The 15,690-nt window shown below is 34.9% G+C and overlaps 1 protein-coding gene across 3 annotated transcripts in view; it reads left to right on the top strand.

Moving 5' to 3' along the window:
* Positions 1–15,690, top strand: part of ADAMTSL1 (ADAMTS like 1) — a 1,092,747-nt gene that overhangs the window by 884,113 nt on the left and 192,944 nt on the right. For all 3 annotated transcript variants that reach the window (XM_056805329.1, XM_056805328.1, XM_056805331.1), the window contains one exon: positions 4,471–4,609. In XM_056805329.1, the coding sequence (XP_056661307.1) occupies positions 4,471–4,609 (139 nt within the window). The remainder of the gene's footprint in view (positions 1–4,470; positions 4,610–15,690) is intronic.

The raw sequence follows: 15,690 nt of genomic DNA, 5'->3' as shown, positions 1-15,690 counted from the left end.
GCTAGACTTTGAGTCATTACCACATAAAAATCTGTTTTATGAACTAATAATGTTTATCATGGAGTGATAAAGATCTTCAAATACTTAAGGTCATAGATTTCAATTTGAAGAATTTAAAGGTCATCTACTCCAACCCTTCCTTTTAAGATATAGGGTAGAGAAGTCAAGGGAATTCCCCAAGGTGATACAGGTAGTAAATGGCAGATTTAGGATTGAAACTCAGGTGCTCTAATTTCAAATCTTATGAGACTTGGGCTGCTTGTGACAGATGCTTTCAAATAATCCCTAAGACTATGCAAAAACTGGTTTAACTACTTCTTTTTCCATATAGGAAATTAGGTGGCAGTCATCTATTTAAAAATCATTGTATTCTTCAAATATATGGCTTCCTTGTTCTCCATTACTCAATCTTTCTCTCTTTGCTCTTGATTCAACTTCGAGGTGTGATTTCACATTACTTCTTCCTTTTCCCATGTAATTAATCTAGCTACTGTCCCATGTTCTTTCTCCCCATCACTGCTAAATTTTTTGAAAAGTGAACTCCTATGCCTCCATTTCCTCACTACCCAGTCTCTTCTTGGCCCCTCACAATACAGTTTCTGCCCTCATTACTCAACTAAAATTGTTCTCTCAATCACCAATGAACTTCCTAATTGCCAGATCTGGTTGCTAGGTTTTTTTCTTAAACCCTCAACTTCTGTGGCTTCTCTGTAACTTCTGACATTGCTAATCACTACTATTACACTCTTCCTTTGATTGAAGATACCATGCTCTTTCAAGTTTATTCCTATCTCACCAACCATTCCTTGTCTTCCTTGGCAATTTCATTCATTCTCTCTAGACTGATGACCCCAATTTTGTGTCTAAAAATATTGCAGTGGTTCAGAACAGTGACTGGCAAATTATTATCTAAGAGCCAAATCCTTCCCACTGCTCATTTAACTCCTTCTTAGCTCAGTTTTGAGGTTGTACAGTCATGTCCTACTTTTTGTGATCCCATTTGGCATTTTCTTTGGAAAAGGACTGGAGTAGTTTTCCATTTCTTCTCCAGCTTATTTTATAGATGAAGAAACTGAGGCAAAGTTAAATGACATGCCTAGAGTCATACATCTCATACATGTCTGAAACCAGATTTGAACTCAGGAAGATGAGACTCAGCACTTAATCCATTGTGCCACCTCACTGCTTAGCTTAGACATTAATTAAAAACAAGCCTGCAAGCCATAATTCACTGACCATTGGCCAGTAGAGCATTGGACTGAATCTTACAAAACAAAGTATAGTCTTAGGTACAAAAAAAATCAGTTTCACAGGAAATGATGGGGGGGAGGCATGGTTAGACATCATGAATTGACACATACTGTCCAATGTTTTTGTAAGAATCAAATGAGATGCCATCTGTAAAAGTACTTAGCCCAATGCCTGACATGTAGTTGGCCCTATATAAATGCTTATTCCCTTCTTCCCCCAGTTTAACTGAATAAATAATTACTGGCTTTAGCAGAGCACAAGTCTAAGTTGGTATTGTGATCTAACAACAGAGCTAGTGAGGTCTTAAGTCACATTCAAAGACAGCAGAACTTCCAAGACCAAAAAGGAGCTAGTCACTCTGTCAGTACTCAAGCTCTTGTTGGACTTTCAAACTCTTTCCTGAGTATTCCAGGCTCTCTCCAATCTAGCATCATCTTACCTTTCCAGTTCCCACTATTCCTGCCTCTCTAGGTCCCCAAAACACATCCTGAACTCTCTTGGTTCTATGCTGTTAACAATAATAATTGTAACAACTAGAATTTGTAGAACACTTTAGGGCTTACAAAGCATTTCATAAACATTCTCCATTTTATCTCATGCAGCTCCCTTTTGCTAGATTATCCTCCTTTTCTCTCTTTCTTTGTTCAATTTCCCACACCTCCTTTAATACCTATATCAAAGGTTCCCTCCTTTCCTTGATCCTTTCAGTAAGTAATGACCTTCTGCCTCAATATCCCATAGTACTTGGTTTTGACATCACTAATATCTTGATCATATAATATTATATAAATATATAGATATATCTACATATCTACATATAGAGAGATTTTTAAATTTTAAAAAATACCCTTCCCTTCTAGCTAAACTAATATTCAAATAGTGCTTACTCTGTGTCAGTCACTGCACTTCACAATTATGATCTGATTTGACACTCACAACAACCCTGAGAGGTAGCTGTTATTATTATCAATTCCCATTTTACAGAGGAGGAAACCGAGACAAAGGTGAAATGACTAGCCCAAGTTTACACGTAAATATCTGAACTCTCATTTGAAATCAGATCTTTCTGACATCTGGCACAGAGTTCTATCTACTATATAATCTAGATAATGATTGTGGACCCACTGATTTTGAATTGTTGGTCACAAATCCATGAGGAGATATGCAGTTACATTAGTTATAAATACAGTCTAGAGTTCAGGTTTGAGGCTAGGGAATAGATAAAATCACCAAGGTAAAAAGTGTGGAAGAAAAAAAAGATTTTCATGTTTTAATGTATATTATATATTATTTTATGCATATTATGGTTTTTCGTGTATTATCTGAGAATATAACCTGAGGTCAGGAAACTCAGTTTCTCATCCTTTTATGGTGATGATTTCCTGAAAGCCTTTAATATTCAGTCATTTAGCTTTTCTCCACCTCAATTTCTTACATCTCTGACATAACATGGTGATGGTGCTATTCACCATTTGTCAAAAATGATGTATATAAGAGATTTGTAGTTCATGGATACTCAGAAGGCCAGTTTTTTACTTCTTTTCCTCATATCTGTTTTATGGCTACCTCTAGAATGTGCACATGTTGTTTCCCTTGACTCACTATAAACTTCTCAAGGGCAAGAACTATGTTAAATTGTTACTTAATAATGTTTGTTGACTGACTAATATATAAAAGCCAATATTAGATTATGCTTGAATATTTAATATCTTATTTCAAATCTATCTCAAAAAAACCATACTATGTACAGAAAACTAGAATTGAAATTTAAGGAATTTTGTGATGTAGTCAAGCTTGGTGTATAACCAAATGATAATTTTATTCTGAAAATAAAATTTTCATTTTCCTTTAACTAATCAATATTTTGCCATATTTATTTCTTGATTCTCTAGGATGTTTAGAATGTAAAGAGTAGGAATTATTTTATTCATTGTATTTGTGTCCCCAGCAACTATGATAGGTGATTAATAACTGCTTTTTGATTAATTGATTGATTGACTAATTCTCCCCCAAGAACTACCTCAGAGGTCAAGGCTAGGACATGTATCAAAATGCAGTTAAGGGTCAGAGGGAAAGCAAGACTCTTTAGGGGGAGAATAAACTAATATAGAATGTAGGTTTAAGGTCATTTTAGAAAGTAGAATACCATGAAGAGAGGTCTATGGGTATTGTGAAGTGTTTTTATTTATTTTAGACTTTATTCTTCCTAGGGTCCAAGTCACTAAAGGGACAGTAATTACTTTAGTGCATTATTGAAGTAATGCATTCCTAAAATTATAGATTAAGTGGTTGCTTAATTAGTAAGGCTTTACTGAGCACCTTATTTGTTCAGTGAAAAATATCAGGTTTTTGGAGTTTGAAAAAAAAAAAAGGTGTAATCCTTGAACCCTTGAAATCTCCCAGTCTGATTATGTCTTTACAAATTATTGATTCAAGTAGCAACAAACATTTATTAAACCTGCATCTCATAGCACACTGTGCTAGATGCTAGAGAAATATAAATTAAATTAACTTCAAAAGTATTTTTAAACACATACTATAGCAAGATACCACTGCACCATAGACTTGAAAAATAAAAAACAAACCAAAAAAAACCCCTCCCTCCCTCGAGGACCTTACATTTTAGCAGAAAAAACTATGTACTCAAATAAATATAATAAAAATAATTCAAATGTGAATATAATAAATTCTAAAGAAAAATACAAATAAAGTATTTGGTTCAGATCAAGGAGAAATCACTCATCTCTCAGGGAGATGAAGAAAAGCATGAAATATCTAATCTATCACCTGCACTTCCAAAGATGTGTAGTATTTCAAAAGATGGAGGGAGAGTCTAAACATTACAATGCAATAGACTTAAAGGATATGTCTGTAGAGATCTTTAGGTCACTGGTTCAATTCCAACTTGAAAAATTCCTGAGGAAACTCCAGAAAGATGAATTCCGTAGAACTATGTTGAATGAACTGGCCATTTACTGATACAAAATGATTAAAGCAGTGTAATTAATACATGTTTAAATGTGAGTTTCATGGAATTGTGTTGAATGAACTGGTCATTGATTAATATAGAGTTGTCAAAGCAATGTAACAAATGGTTGGTACAATGAAGAATAGGCCTTCCAAAGTATCAATTGTCAAAGTGGCTCAAATACAGGAATAATTTGTCTTGGTGTGGATGCTACATGGCTTGAACTTGTCTGGATGGTTTGAATGTTGCAGGTTACCAGCTGACCTCGGCTGAATGCTATGATCTGCGGAGCAGCCGTGTCGTAGCAGATCAATACTGCCACTATTACCCAGAGAACGTCAAACCCAAACCAAAGCTTCAAGAGTGTAACTTGGACCCCTGTCCTGCCAGGTCAGTCCTCTCTGATAAGTGATTTGACATAAGTAGAAATTCAGTTGTGATAATTATCCTTAAAGGAAGAAAAGCAGTCCATAATTCAAAATGTTTTCATGTGCAATAAACCTGCTCGTGATAAATCTTATAGCAGAAGTATCTGAAGGTCGTTCCCAGACTGGTGCTCCATGCAATCTGATAACCCACAGGGAATGGGATCACAGTAGATTTTCACTGACATTTTATATTTACTTTGGTTCCCTATTCATCTGCCTTATAAGACACTTAACAACGAATAACTCTTAGACTATGCCTGGCACAATGTTCCCAGGAGTATCCAGATTGTAGCTTTCTCTCATCTTGGTTAGTAGTATTTGATGAGAAGAGCCCTAGTTTCTGGCCCTTGACCAAGTACATTCTCCATAAAATAAATATACTTCTCTGAGAGATCTAACTAAGAGATAGATTGAAAACAATTCTCAGAATAGCCAGAGGATCAGAGATTTAGAGTTCAAAAGAACCGTAGAGGGCATGTAAGTCCAACTCTCTGATTTTACGGATGAGGAAACTGAGGTTCACAGAGATTGTAGTTTTTGATTCAGGCTTAGATACTGACTGCAAAATAGCCAAAATTTTAATTTAGTAGATTCAAGAGCGATATCTGCACATCATGGTTTCCCTTTTCTAGCCATAATTTTGCTACCTTCTTCCAACTTGTTTGAGAGATGATGAATAAACCTGGTAAACAAAATACCACTAAGAGTGAGCAGTCATCTTCCTAAAAGTTGAGAGAATAATTTTCTTGAAAGTAGCATTTGCAATTGAAATTGAAACCCTTCCTATTGTCTCTTTGCCAAAATTTAGCTTAATCATCCCAACTTCTGGGAAAGAATGTTAAAAACTAATAACTTTTTCAACTCTAGTATTCAAGTCATGAACACATATGATAAGGTTGAATAAAAGAACTTCACAAATCTCAGGAGTATGAAGAAGGATCTTATGCTAATTTTTAAAGATATAACAGTACCAATCATTTATTATAGAAAAACAAAAAAAATTTAAATTTTAAGTTCAAGGATTGATGTGAATTAAAAATGGTTTTGTCTTCAGAAATGTCCTATTGGACCCAATATGACTTAATTCTTAGGTTTCCTCCACCATCATTCACTAACTAATAAATTCTATACATGCTCTAATGCCTGTTTGTCATTAATCATACCACTTAATGAAAACATTATAATGAACTCAGAAGAAAATATTTTCATTAACGAAAATTCCAAAGAACTAATATTTGACAACCACAAGAGTAAAGGCGGTTAGTAGTTTATTTTCATATATTACATCAGAAAATTTAAATAAAAATGTTGACTTGAAGAAATGAATATGGTATGAAAAACTGGATAGAGTGCAAAAATTATGGCCTAGCTGTTTTATTTTTAAAATCTTGGGATTTAGAAATTATATTATCCAAGATATTTGAGTAAGATGAATCTTTATCGCCCATTTACAACCCTATTGCAAAAGTACTTCCCCTTAAACTTACATCCACATTCACAGCTGCAACAAGACTAATGATGAGGCGTATAGTGGCTTTTGGTTCAGATAGACAGGTCAATCCGGCAGGAGTCAAGCATTACAGAGTCAGCCTTGAAACTCTTAAGCAGTCCAAATTCCCAAAGAATTTGACATGCATATCTGGAAAGACTGGGAGATCCATTTCTCCTAAGAAGAAATAGCAAAGGCCAAATAGTCACAGAGGGATAGTTTCAACATTAAAAGCATTTTATGATAATTATGCTTTAAGAAAATAAACACAATCAGAAAAAAATAACATTCATTTTTTTCTAGCCATTGACTCTTATATGCTCTTCTCTGTTGGAGTAGAATTTTTGGCCTATTCCTTATTATCCCAAAGCAAAGCAATTCTGCATTGAAAGAAGCTCATATGTGAAATTTATGCTCCTTCTATTTTCCATGTTATTTTTTAAAATCTGCCACCACACATGTATAAATGTTAGGACAGGTGGTGGTGAAAAAAAAGTAGGGGAGGAAAAACAACTTAGAGACAGATGTCAGGAAGCAGGCTTTCTTTTAATTCAAGAAATAATTAGGCAAAGCTGTAAAAATTAAGAGTCTTGAAGGGGGAGAAATAATTAAGAAAGAGAAGCTATACTGTTCTGAGATCAAGCATTGCTTTCAGGTAACATTGTGAAATTCATCTAACTCGAGCTTATAGTAAAGGCTAAGACTATTATCTGGAACATACAATCTCCAGTGATCCCATAATCCTTCCCATTACATATATTGCCGGCTCAAACCCTTCCTAGCTAAAAAGCAATCAGGGAAAGGAACACCAAAATGCATATCTAGGTGCCCAGTCAAAAAATTCAAAAAAGTCAAATATTGAGATGGTCAGTTCTAATGAAAATCACATATTTCTGAATTTTGAAAGTTGCTTTGTATTACTTGAGAAATCACCAAGAAAGCAAGAAAGGGAAGTATTTTGTTCTAGTTTCTTAGTTCACATCCTAGCTCTGTGACTTACCACATTTGTGAGCTAGCTCACAATTTCTTCATCAATTAAAGGAGAAAATTGGTTCTTTTTCAGCCCCAAATTCTATGACTATAAATATTTCAAATTCTTTACTTTTGGGGTTCATAATATCCTTAGCACCATAAACAGATGAATAGCTTCTAGCTAGTCTTTATCTTGCTCATGGTATAATGGAAAGAAACCTAGATTTGGAGTCAGTCCTAATCTTGTTCTATTAATTTACTATCTGTATGATCTTCTATAAGTAGCTTACAGCCTCAGTTTCCTTTTCTGTAAAATGAAGGAGCCAGACTAGATGAACACTAAAGCTGATCCCAGTTCTATATGTTATGGTATCCCCTGGGATACTTACTAGTAATATTTTAAGACTTTTCACAGTGTGCTTCCCCCTTTCTTTTTCCCTATCTTTTGTTTTTCTTCCTGATTTTTTCTCTTACTATTTTTGTCACCTCTCCTTTTTTTCTTTCTCCCTTTCCTCCAATGACATCCATGGTTATAGTATAGGCTTGCCAGTGGCCCTTTTGGCTACAGAAATAATTGACATCCTAGTCCTATCCAAAGAGGTCTTTTTTTTCTGGAATAAATTTTTGTTAGGAAGAAGCTCCATAACAGTAGCAATATACCAAATTATGCACTCACCTTATATACCTTTTGTCAGAGAGCAAGGTCTGTCATCTAAACTGTGATCAGAAAATGTCATTATCACTTGATAAAGTAATTAACACCAAGATAAATTAATATCCAGCTCCTATAGGGCTAAAATCCACAATGATCAGTACCAGCTGTCTCCATCAGATGTTGGGTAAAGTATCAAGTCTATTTTCTGATGATTCCTGTACATAACTGGAACTTCCCCCAAATATATCCTTTGTCCAAATTACAGACATACTTTTAGTTGAGATCATTGGTGACCTGCTATTTTAAAGATAGTTTAAATCATCTTGAGATGGTGCATGATAGACATTGGGACAAAACTGGTCCACTAGGAATTACCCACATCACCTTCTTCAATGACCTTAGTCTCAAATGCTGTTTTAGGACAACTGTGCTAGACAGCTATTTCCAAGGTTTATGATGCAGGCTGTGAGAATAACAAAACAGTCACCCTTTCTCCTTTCTTTGGCATGGGATCCTCATTCTGAATCCAAGTCAATGAAGGGGGGGATTAAATTGGTAATTGTTGGACAAGTGAAAAAAGCTCTCACTCATCACACTATCATTGTCACCATCACTAGTAAACAAATCTGTTCCTAGCAGCAAAACTGCATCCAGATTTCCCCTTTCCTCCAGGAATTTAAAAAGAAGCAGTCATAAAATAATGCCCAAACTTGTATGCCCTGGATAGTTGTACATCCAGATTGCCTCATTGGCCTTTTTGTGTTGACATGTTTCATTTAGTTTTACTCTAGGTTAAATTAATTTTTCTTGGCAAGCCACACAACAGAAGCATGAGTACCAAAGTGGATTCCAAGAGTGATATATAATTTTTAAGTTCTTAAATTGAGAAGTAGTGTGTCATATAACACTAGAAATATCACTGGACCAAGGGTCAGGTTCTAATCTCAGACCTGCTATTCATTAATCACATATCTTCTACAGGGCATTTCATTTCTCTGGGCCTATGTTTCCTCCTCTGTAAAATGAGATGATTGGGTTAGATGATCTCTGATCTTTCATTTTCAATAATTTTTCATTGTAGTCACCTGTACTAGTCTTTTGAAAAGCAAAAGACACAGAGGTCTTGCAAAATGTAATCTAAAGAGTTGTGTTCATAAGATTTTGAAAAGTAAATAATTCAGTTGATTATATTTTAAGGATCCCAGTATCTCAAGGCCACAACCAGTAGATACTTCCCCTTGAGGCTCCATTTTTTGACTGTGGAATTCAATATTATTTACTTGGTAAAAAAATCATTTGCATAATGAACTTCTCTAACTCATTATTATATTCAAGATGAACAGAAGCCAGGGAGAATTTTCTTCATTCTTTTTGGTTCAGTCCCAATCAATAGTAAATTCAGAAATGATCACCTTCCTTCCCCTGCGTTCACCTTTGCCAGTGTTTGATAAATAGACTGTATTTGGTCAAGAATGGGTAGGAAAGACCTCTATATTAGATCCTCATACTATTTTTAACTACACTAGAATTTTGCCAGATCTCATTTATTTGTATAATGCTCCTATAAGCAGAAATTGCCACGAGCTCATTGGGGGAAGAAACAAAGATAAATCACAGACTCTTGAAGCTAAAAGGTGGCCAGTGAATAAAATGTGGGACTTAAAGTAAAAAAAGATCTGAGTTTTAATCCTGACAGACACTAGCTGGGTGACCCCAGGAAAGTTATTTTAAACCCTGTCTGACTCAGTTTCCTCAAATAAAATGGAGATAATGATGACATCCACCACATAGAGTTGTGAGAATCAATTGGGCTAACATTTATTTGTGAACAATAAAGCATTATATTCAATATGAACTATTATATTATCATTCCCTAATAAAGTCCTTAATTTTATAGATTAAGGAACTGGAGCTCATATTAGTAAAGTGATTTGCACAAGGTCAAGCAGTTAATTATGGAAAAAAACTGAGAAGAGAAACCAGATGTCCCATATCATTGCCCTTTTGTACTATGCCATTCATTTTTAATCATTCTGAGGACTTTTGCCATTCAAAGAGCTTTTTTACTATTTTATAACCAAAATAATACTCATTATAATAATGTCTTGATCTGGCTATCATTTTTTTTCTAAACACATATTCACATTTTTATCTCATTCATTCCTCATAATCTTGTTTCATTTTAGTAGAGAAGGTATTATTATCAACAGTGCCAAAAAATAATCAGCAACCTCAATTTGATAAACATTTATTAAGTACCTACTCTGTGTCAGACACCATCTAAGTGCTTAAATACTAAGACAAAAATGAAATAGTCCCTGATCTCAAGGAGGTTGTTGCTGTTCAGTTGTTTTAACTCATGCCTGACTCTTCTTGACCCAATTTGGGATTTTCTTGGCAAAGATAATGGAGTAGTTTGCCATTTCCTATTCTATATCATTTTACAAATGAAGAAACTGAGGCCAAGAGGGTGAAGTGAATTGCCCATGACCCTACAGCTAGTAAGGGTCTGAGACCAGATTTAAACTGAGAAAGATGACTCTCACTAACTCAAAATATGCCCTCTATCCATTGTGCCAGCAATCAAGGAGATTACACTCTACTAAGCTGAATAGTGTAATACAAAGAAATGCAGAGTAATTTGAGAAAGAAAATATTAGCAACTAGGAGGATCAGAGGGGACTTCATAGAGAAAGTAGCGCCTAAACTGAGTCTTGAAATGATAATAAGAATTCTGAATGACAAAGATGAGTAGGGACTTGAGGCACAAAAGAAATTAAATTTTAAGCATTGATTGATGTTATCACCAGTTCGAGTAGTACTCATCAGTTCACCCCAAAACTTAATTTCTAGTTTGCTTCTCTGGATACATGAAGGCTTAACCTTAGCATTTCTTACATATAAGCACAAATTTATATTTTATTCAGCCAAACCTATGGCCAAACCATTAAACACGGGGAGAAACAAAGCCATCTGGAAATGAAAAGCATTTTTAGTTCATGGATAATGTTAATCTCACTCACCTAAGAGAACTGCAGATATATAGTTTATAATGAACAGGAATTTTCAACCCAAGAAATATAAAAGTATGCCATTTTATAGGTCAAATACTCGTACAATAGATATGGAATTAGAAGGGACCTCAGAAACCAGCTAGTCTTATTCCACCCTCCCTCCATTTTACAGATGAGAAAACTAATACTCAGAGAAATCACAAGATTTGCCAAAAGTCACACAAGTTTTAACTAAAAGAACTAGGATTCAACCCTAGGTCTTCTGACTAAAAAACCTCTCTTTCTTCACCACACTGCCTGGCAAAAATAATAACAATATTGCTCATTTGAACAAATATTTTTAAGTGTTATCTAGTTGCCCACAGCAACATACTTTTGTTGATCTGCTTACAATAAAATCTAGTACAATAAATGTTACCTAATGATCATTCTAGGGAAAAAAAGGTGTCATACAGGTCTACACTATGTAATGTTGTCCGCAAACAACTTTGTTTTATAATCACCTTATTAAAACCTCATACCGTAGCAGTCAGAATGTCCTAAAACCAGACTATAACACTATACTTCCAGTTGTCCATTTATGGCTTTGTTCTTATGACATCAATTTTACCCTGAAGCTTTTGAAAATTCAGTTAAAAATAGACGTGTGACATCCTATACCTGACTGTGATTTATCTGCAAAGTATTTCTTTGCTAGTTTATTACTTGCTTCCCCAGATTGATCCCAGCATAGGCAAATGGTACTTGGGCTTCTACAATATTTATTTAGCACATTCTTCAATAGTGTTGGTTGAATGGAGATAAAATATGAGATAATATTGACTTCTCAATTTCCCTTAGCTCCCTTAGCTTCTTTTCTCATCCTCCTCAACACCTTTCAGTGGGTGTTGAGTTACCCAGGACACTACCTGAATTATTGAGTTGTAAAGCTACCATATAGTAGCAGAAAAGGAAAGAGACAGAGAGACAGAGAGACAGAGAGACAGAGAGAGAGAGAGAGACAGAGACAGAGACAGAGACAGAGACAGAGAGAGGAGACAGAGAGAGAGACAGAGAGAGATAGAGAGATGAGCTGTCCTTTTTCAAAGAGTTTGTGAAGGCAAACAAATGGAACATGGAGAGAGGAAGCAACCAGACTTTCAGCTGCCTTCATCTTCCCCATTCCTGTATGCCAATCAATTTCCTCAAAAATAGAAATGGCAAAACTCCTAAATCTCTCTGCCCTGCCCCATCAAACACTAGACAAGCCAAAAACCAAACACTAGAAAAAGGAGGTAGGGTTGAGAAGAACAAATGTAAATTTCTTTAAGTGCCTCCCCTCTCCTTCCTTCTCTGTGTTCAGCCCTTCTTAACTCACTAATTTGGAGTAGCAGCTATTTTGTTTTTCTCCCACCCCTACAATGTGGTAACATGATCTCTAGAAATGTAGTTTTTATAGTAACATCCCACAATAACAACAACAATTTCAGGCACCCATGGATTTTGTTATGCCAGAATTCTTGTATGTGTTGGTTAAAAAAAAATGTAGATGTCCCACCAGAATGAGCTGTGTCCACAATGGTTTCCCAAAGTCAGGCCATTGCTCTGAAGTCAGAGTTCTAAACACAGTAGACCTTCTGGAAATACTAAAGCTACTACAGGTCTTTAAGGAGTTTCTCTCACCCCAACCATATGTGCTCATTGATTCTCATTTGCAATTTCTCTCTCTTAATGCTTGCCTTTAGAGAAGATGAGGTAGGATACCCTTCCAGCACTTTTTTGAAGTGCTAAATCTCCACCCCTCATCCCAGAAAGGTACCTTGCCCATCCTTCCTATCTCTGTTCTCTTCTCTTATATGGATGATAATGGCTTGAGAAGAGAATAGTTGAGGCAGAGAAGAGAATATAAGTTTTTCCCAGTCTCACACTGTTCCTTTCTTTTTTCTCCCATTCCATATACTGCCGTCTATCTTCTCACCCCTCTGTCTTCTCATACTTCCCTCTACCATACAATATATTGTTCCAAATATAGATCATGCTTTTTTTTTTTGGTCAAATATGGCATGTGTAAAAACATGAACATCTTCCAAAATCAGTGTTATTTTTCAGTTACATTTCAGAATGATGTTTTCAGTATTTTCAGGATATATATGTATATATGTATCATGTATTCTTTCTCTTTGTGTGTCTGTCTACATACATTTTATGTATGTCTCTCTATAAACACAAATGTATGTACATACACACATATATTCCTTTCAAAAATATCCTATTTGAGAGATACAGCCTATAATGGTACCAATCCACATACAGATACAGCACACACTCACAGAAATGTAGTTTAAACATAAGAAAAAAATTCCTCATAGACCAGGATGATATCTTCATCATTCTTCTTAAAAATGTTCTCTTGGCATAAGATAAAGAAACAAATCCTTAATGATAAACAATAATAAATTAAGTTTAGAATTAGTTGCAGTCTACTATAATGACTGTGACCTGAAATAAAAGGGGTATAACATTAATCCCAAAGGAGCTCAGAGTCCACTCTAACGTGTATGCATAAACAGTATTGGACAGAGTGCTATTGTTTGGACATCTCCTGTTTTTACAGGTGCCATATAGTCATCTTAAGAGTCTTCACCATGACCCATGCCATGAAAAGACAAATAGTACTACAGTTTTGCTAGTTCCAAACTTAAAGCTACTATTTTAAATAAAAACAGAAATTCCAAATCCTTCCAAATCAAAGCCAAACATCTTGAGTTCCGAGCAGTCTCCTCTAATTCTTCCCTACCTCTCCAATCTACTTCCATCAGTTATTCCATTAGAAAAATTAGTCAATACCTAATCAGTTGTAGAAGTCTATAAAAATTTAATATAATATTGAAAGTTGTTCAACGAATATCAAAAATATTTTGCAAGCAAAAATGCTGCCTTTGTATTTGGGACTTTAAAACTTTGTTGTTGTTTCAATCCAACCCTTCATGATCTCATTTGAGATTTTTTGGCAAAGGTCCAAGAGGGGTTGCCATTTCCTTCTCTAAATCATTTTACAGATAAAGAAACAGAGGCCAAAAGGTTTAGGTGACTTGTCCAGGGCCACACAGCTGATAAATGTCTAAGGTCAGATTTGAATTTAGGTCTTGCTAAATCCAGGCCATGCACTCAATCTTTAAAACTACATGCCAATAAAAATTAAAATCCTAGATAAAGTTTAATATAATCTCAAAAGCAAATTTGTATTTATCTTTAACTTTGAGTCAATTGATAGCTAAGATGTTAAATGAATTTTTTGTAAAAATTTAATATGGAAGCCAATAGAAATTCATTTAAAACTGAGGAGGAAAAAAGTTGCTTCTATCACTAAGTTTAACTGTTTCTTGAAAGAGCTCAACAAATGTGGCCCTTAAGTTAGATGGGAATAGCCTCTAAATGAAAAGGAAGAAAGAAATAAGTTGTTTTATATAATTTTTAGTTGTAGAAAGAAAATATAATTGTAACCAGGCCTGACCAAATTGAGTTTGACCACAATTGTTTTGCCTTTAAGATAAGTACAGACTCAGCTAGGTTAGGTGGTCCTGGAGTCAGGGAGATCTCAGTTCAAATCTGGCTTCAGACACAATAAGCATATGACTCTGGGCAAGTCACCTAACCCTGTTAACTCAGTTTCCTCATCTGTAAAATAAGCCAGAGAAGGAAATGGCAGACCACTCCAATATCTTTGCCAAGAAAACCCCAAACAGGGTCACAAAGATTCAGGTGTGACAGAAACAATAGATCCAAAGGCTCAATACCTTCCCCTGTGTCTTCCTTCCACAAATCATTGAATCACTTCATACTTCACAGTCTTACTTTAATCAAACAGATGAAATTTCACTCTTGCACCATTCTTCCTTTTGTGATTTCTTCGTGAATTTCTTGGGTTCTTTTCTCCTTTCCCTCTCACCCATTCTATTATCCAGTCAATACCATATTTTACTGTAACCAATAAAAACCACCTCAAATCCCCCTCTTTCTTTGGGTTACTTATCTAAACAAGATCTACTGGAAGGTAACTGGTGGTAGGGCCAGAGTGTCGAATTTGAAAAAAATAGAAGGTTTTGCCCATGAATATTATCAAGAGTCTCCTTGTTACTTTTTAAAAATGAAATAAATAGGTCCTATAATGCATAAATGGCATTTGTCAGTGGAGAAATAAGAGGCATTACTTTAGATCCCCATTGGTTTTTGCATTTCCTTTCTTCAACAACAATAAATAATGAATCCAAGTTAAGTAATTGATCTTCAACAAGGAATCATCCTGAGAAAATTAGAGGACTTAATTGAATTTATATTAAGGCAATGATAAATGTAGTCTTAGAAGCAGGATCTCTCATGATATCCTTTGTCAAAATAATAGAATGTTGAACTGCAAGTTCAAGTAAGGGTAGCCTAGTATCTTTGCTACTGAATTATAGGTTCTTTTTTCAGTATCAATGACACCAGAACCTCTGGTGCCATATCAAAAGCAATTATGATTTTATATGCTCCAATCATTCTTCCTTTGCCTAATAGAGAACATGTCCTTGATGACCCTTATCCAATACCTTTCAAGGAGCATTTGCTATAAAAATTTCAGGGACTAACGGTACTACTGACTCATCGATATTTTCAAAGGCATGTTAAAAGGGGACCTATGTATCAGTCCTATGTTTTTATCAATTTAGGAAATTCTTGGATGAGTAAACTGATTCTACCAATGTAGGTTGACTACTTTTGTATAACTTAAAATCTTTGAAAATTATGTACGGTAATTAGAATGTATAACTGTGTAATTTCTTCATGAGCACCTAGAAAAGGCACTGATAATGATGTTGTTGATGATGACTCAATATGATATGAAATTTATTCAGATTAAATAAATATTAAAATTTATTGTACCATATTTAACA

The sequence above is a fragment of the Monodelphis domestica genome, chromosome 7 (assembly GCF_027887165.1).
Source record: "Monodelphis domestica isolate mMonDom1 chromosome 7, mMonDom1.pri, whole genome shotgun sequence".
NCBI lineage: Eukaryota > Metazoa > Chordata > Mammalia > Didelphimorphia > Didelphidae > Monodelphis > Monodelphis domestica.
This window is presented reverse-complemented; position numbering and strand designations above follow the sequence as displayed.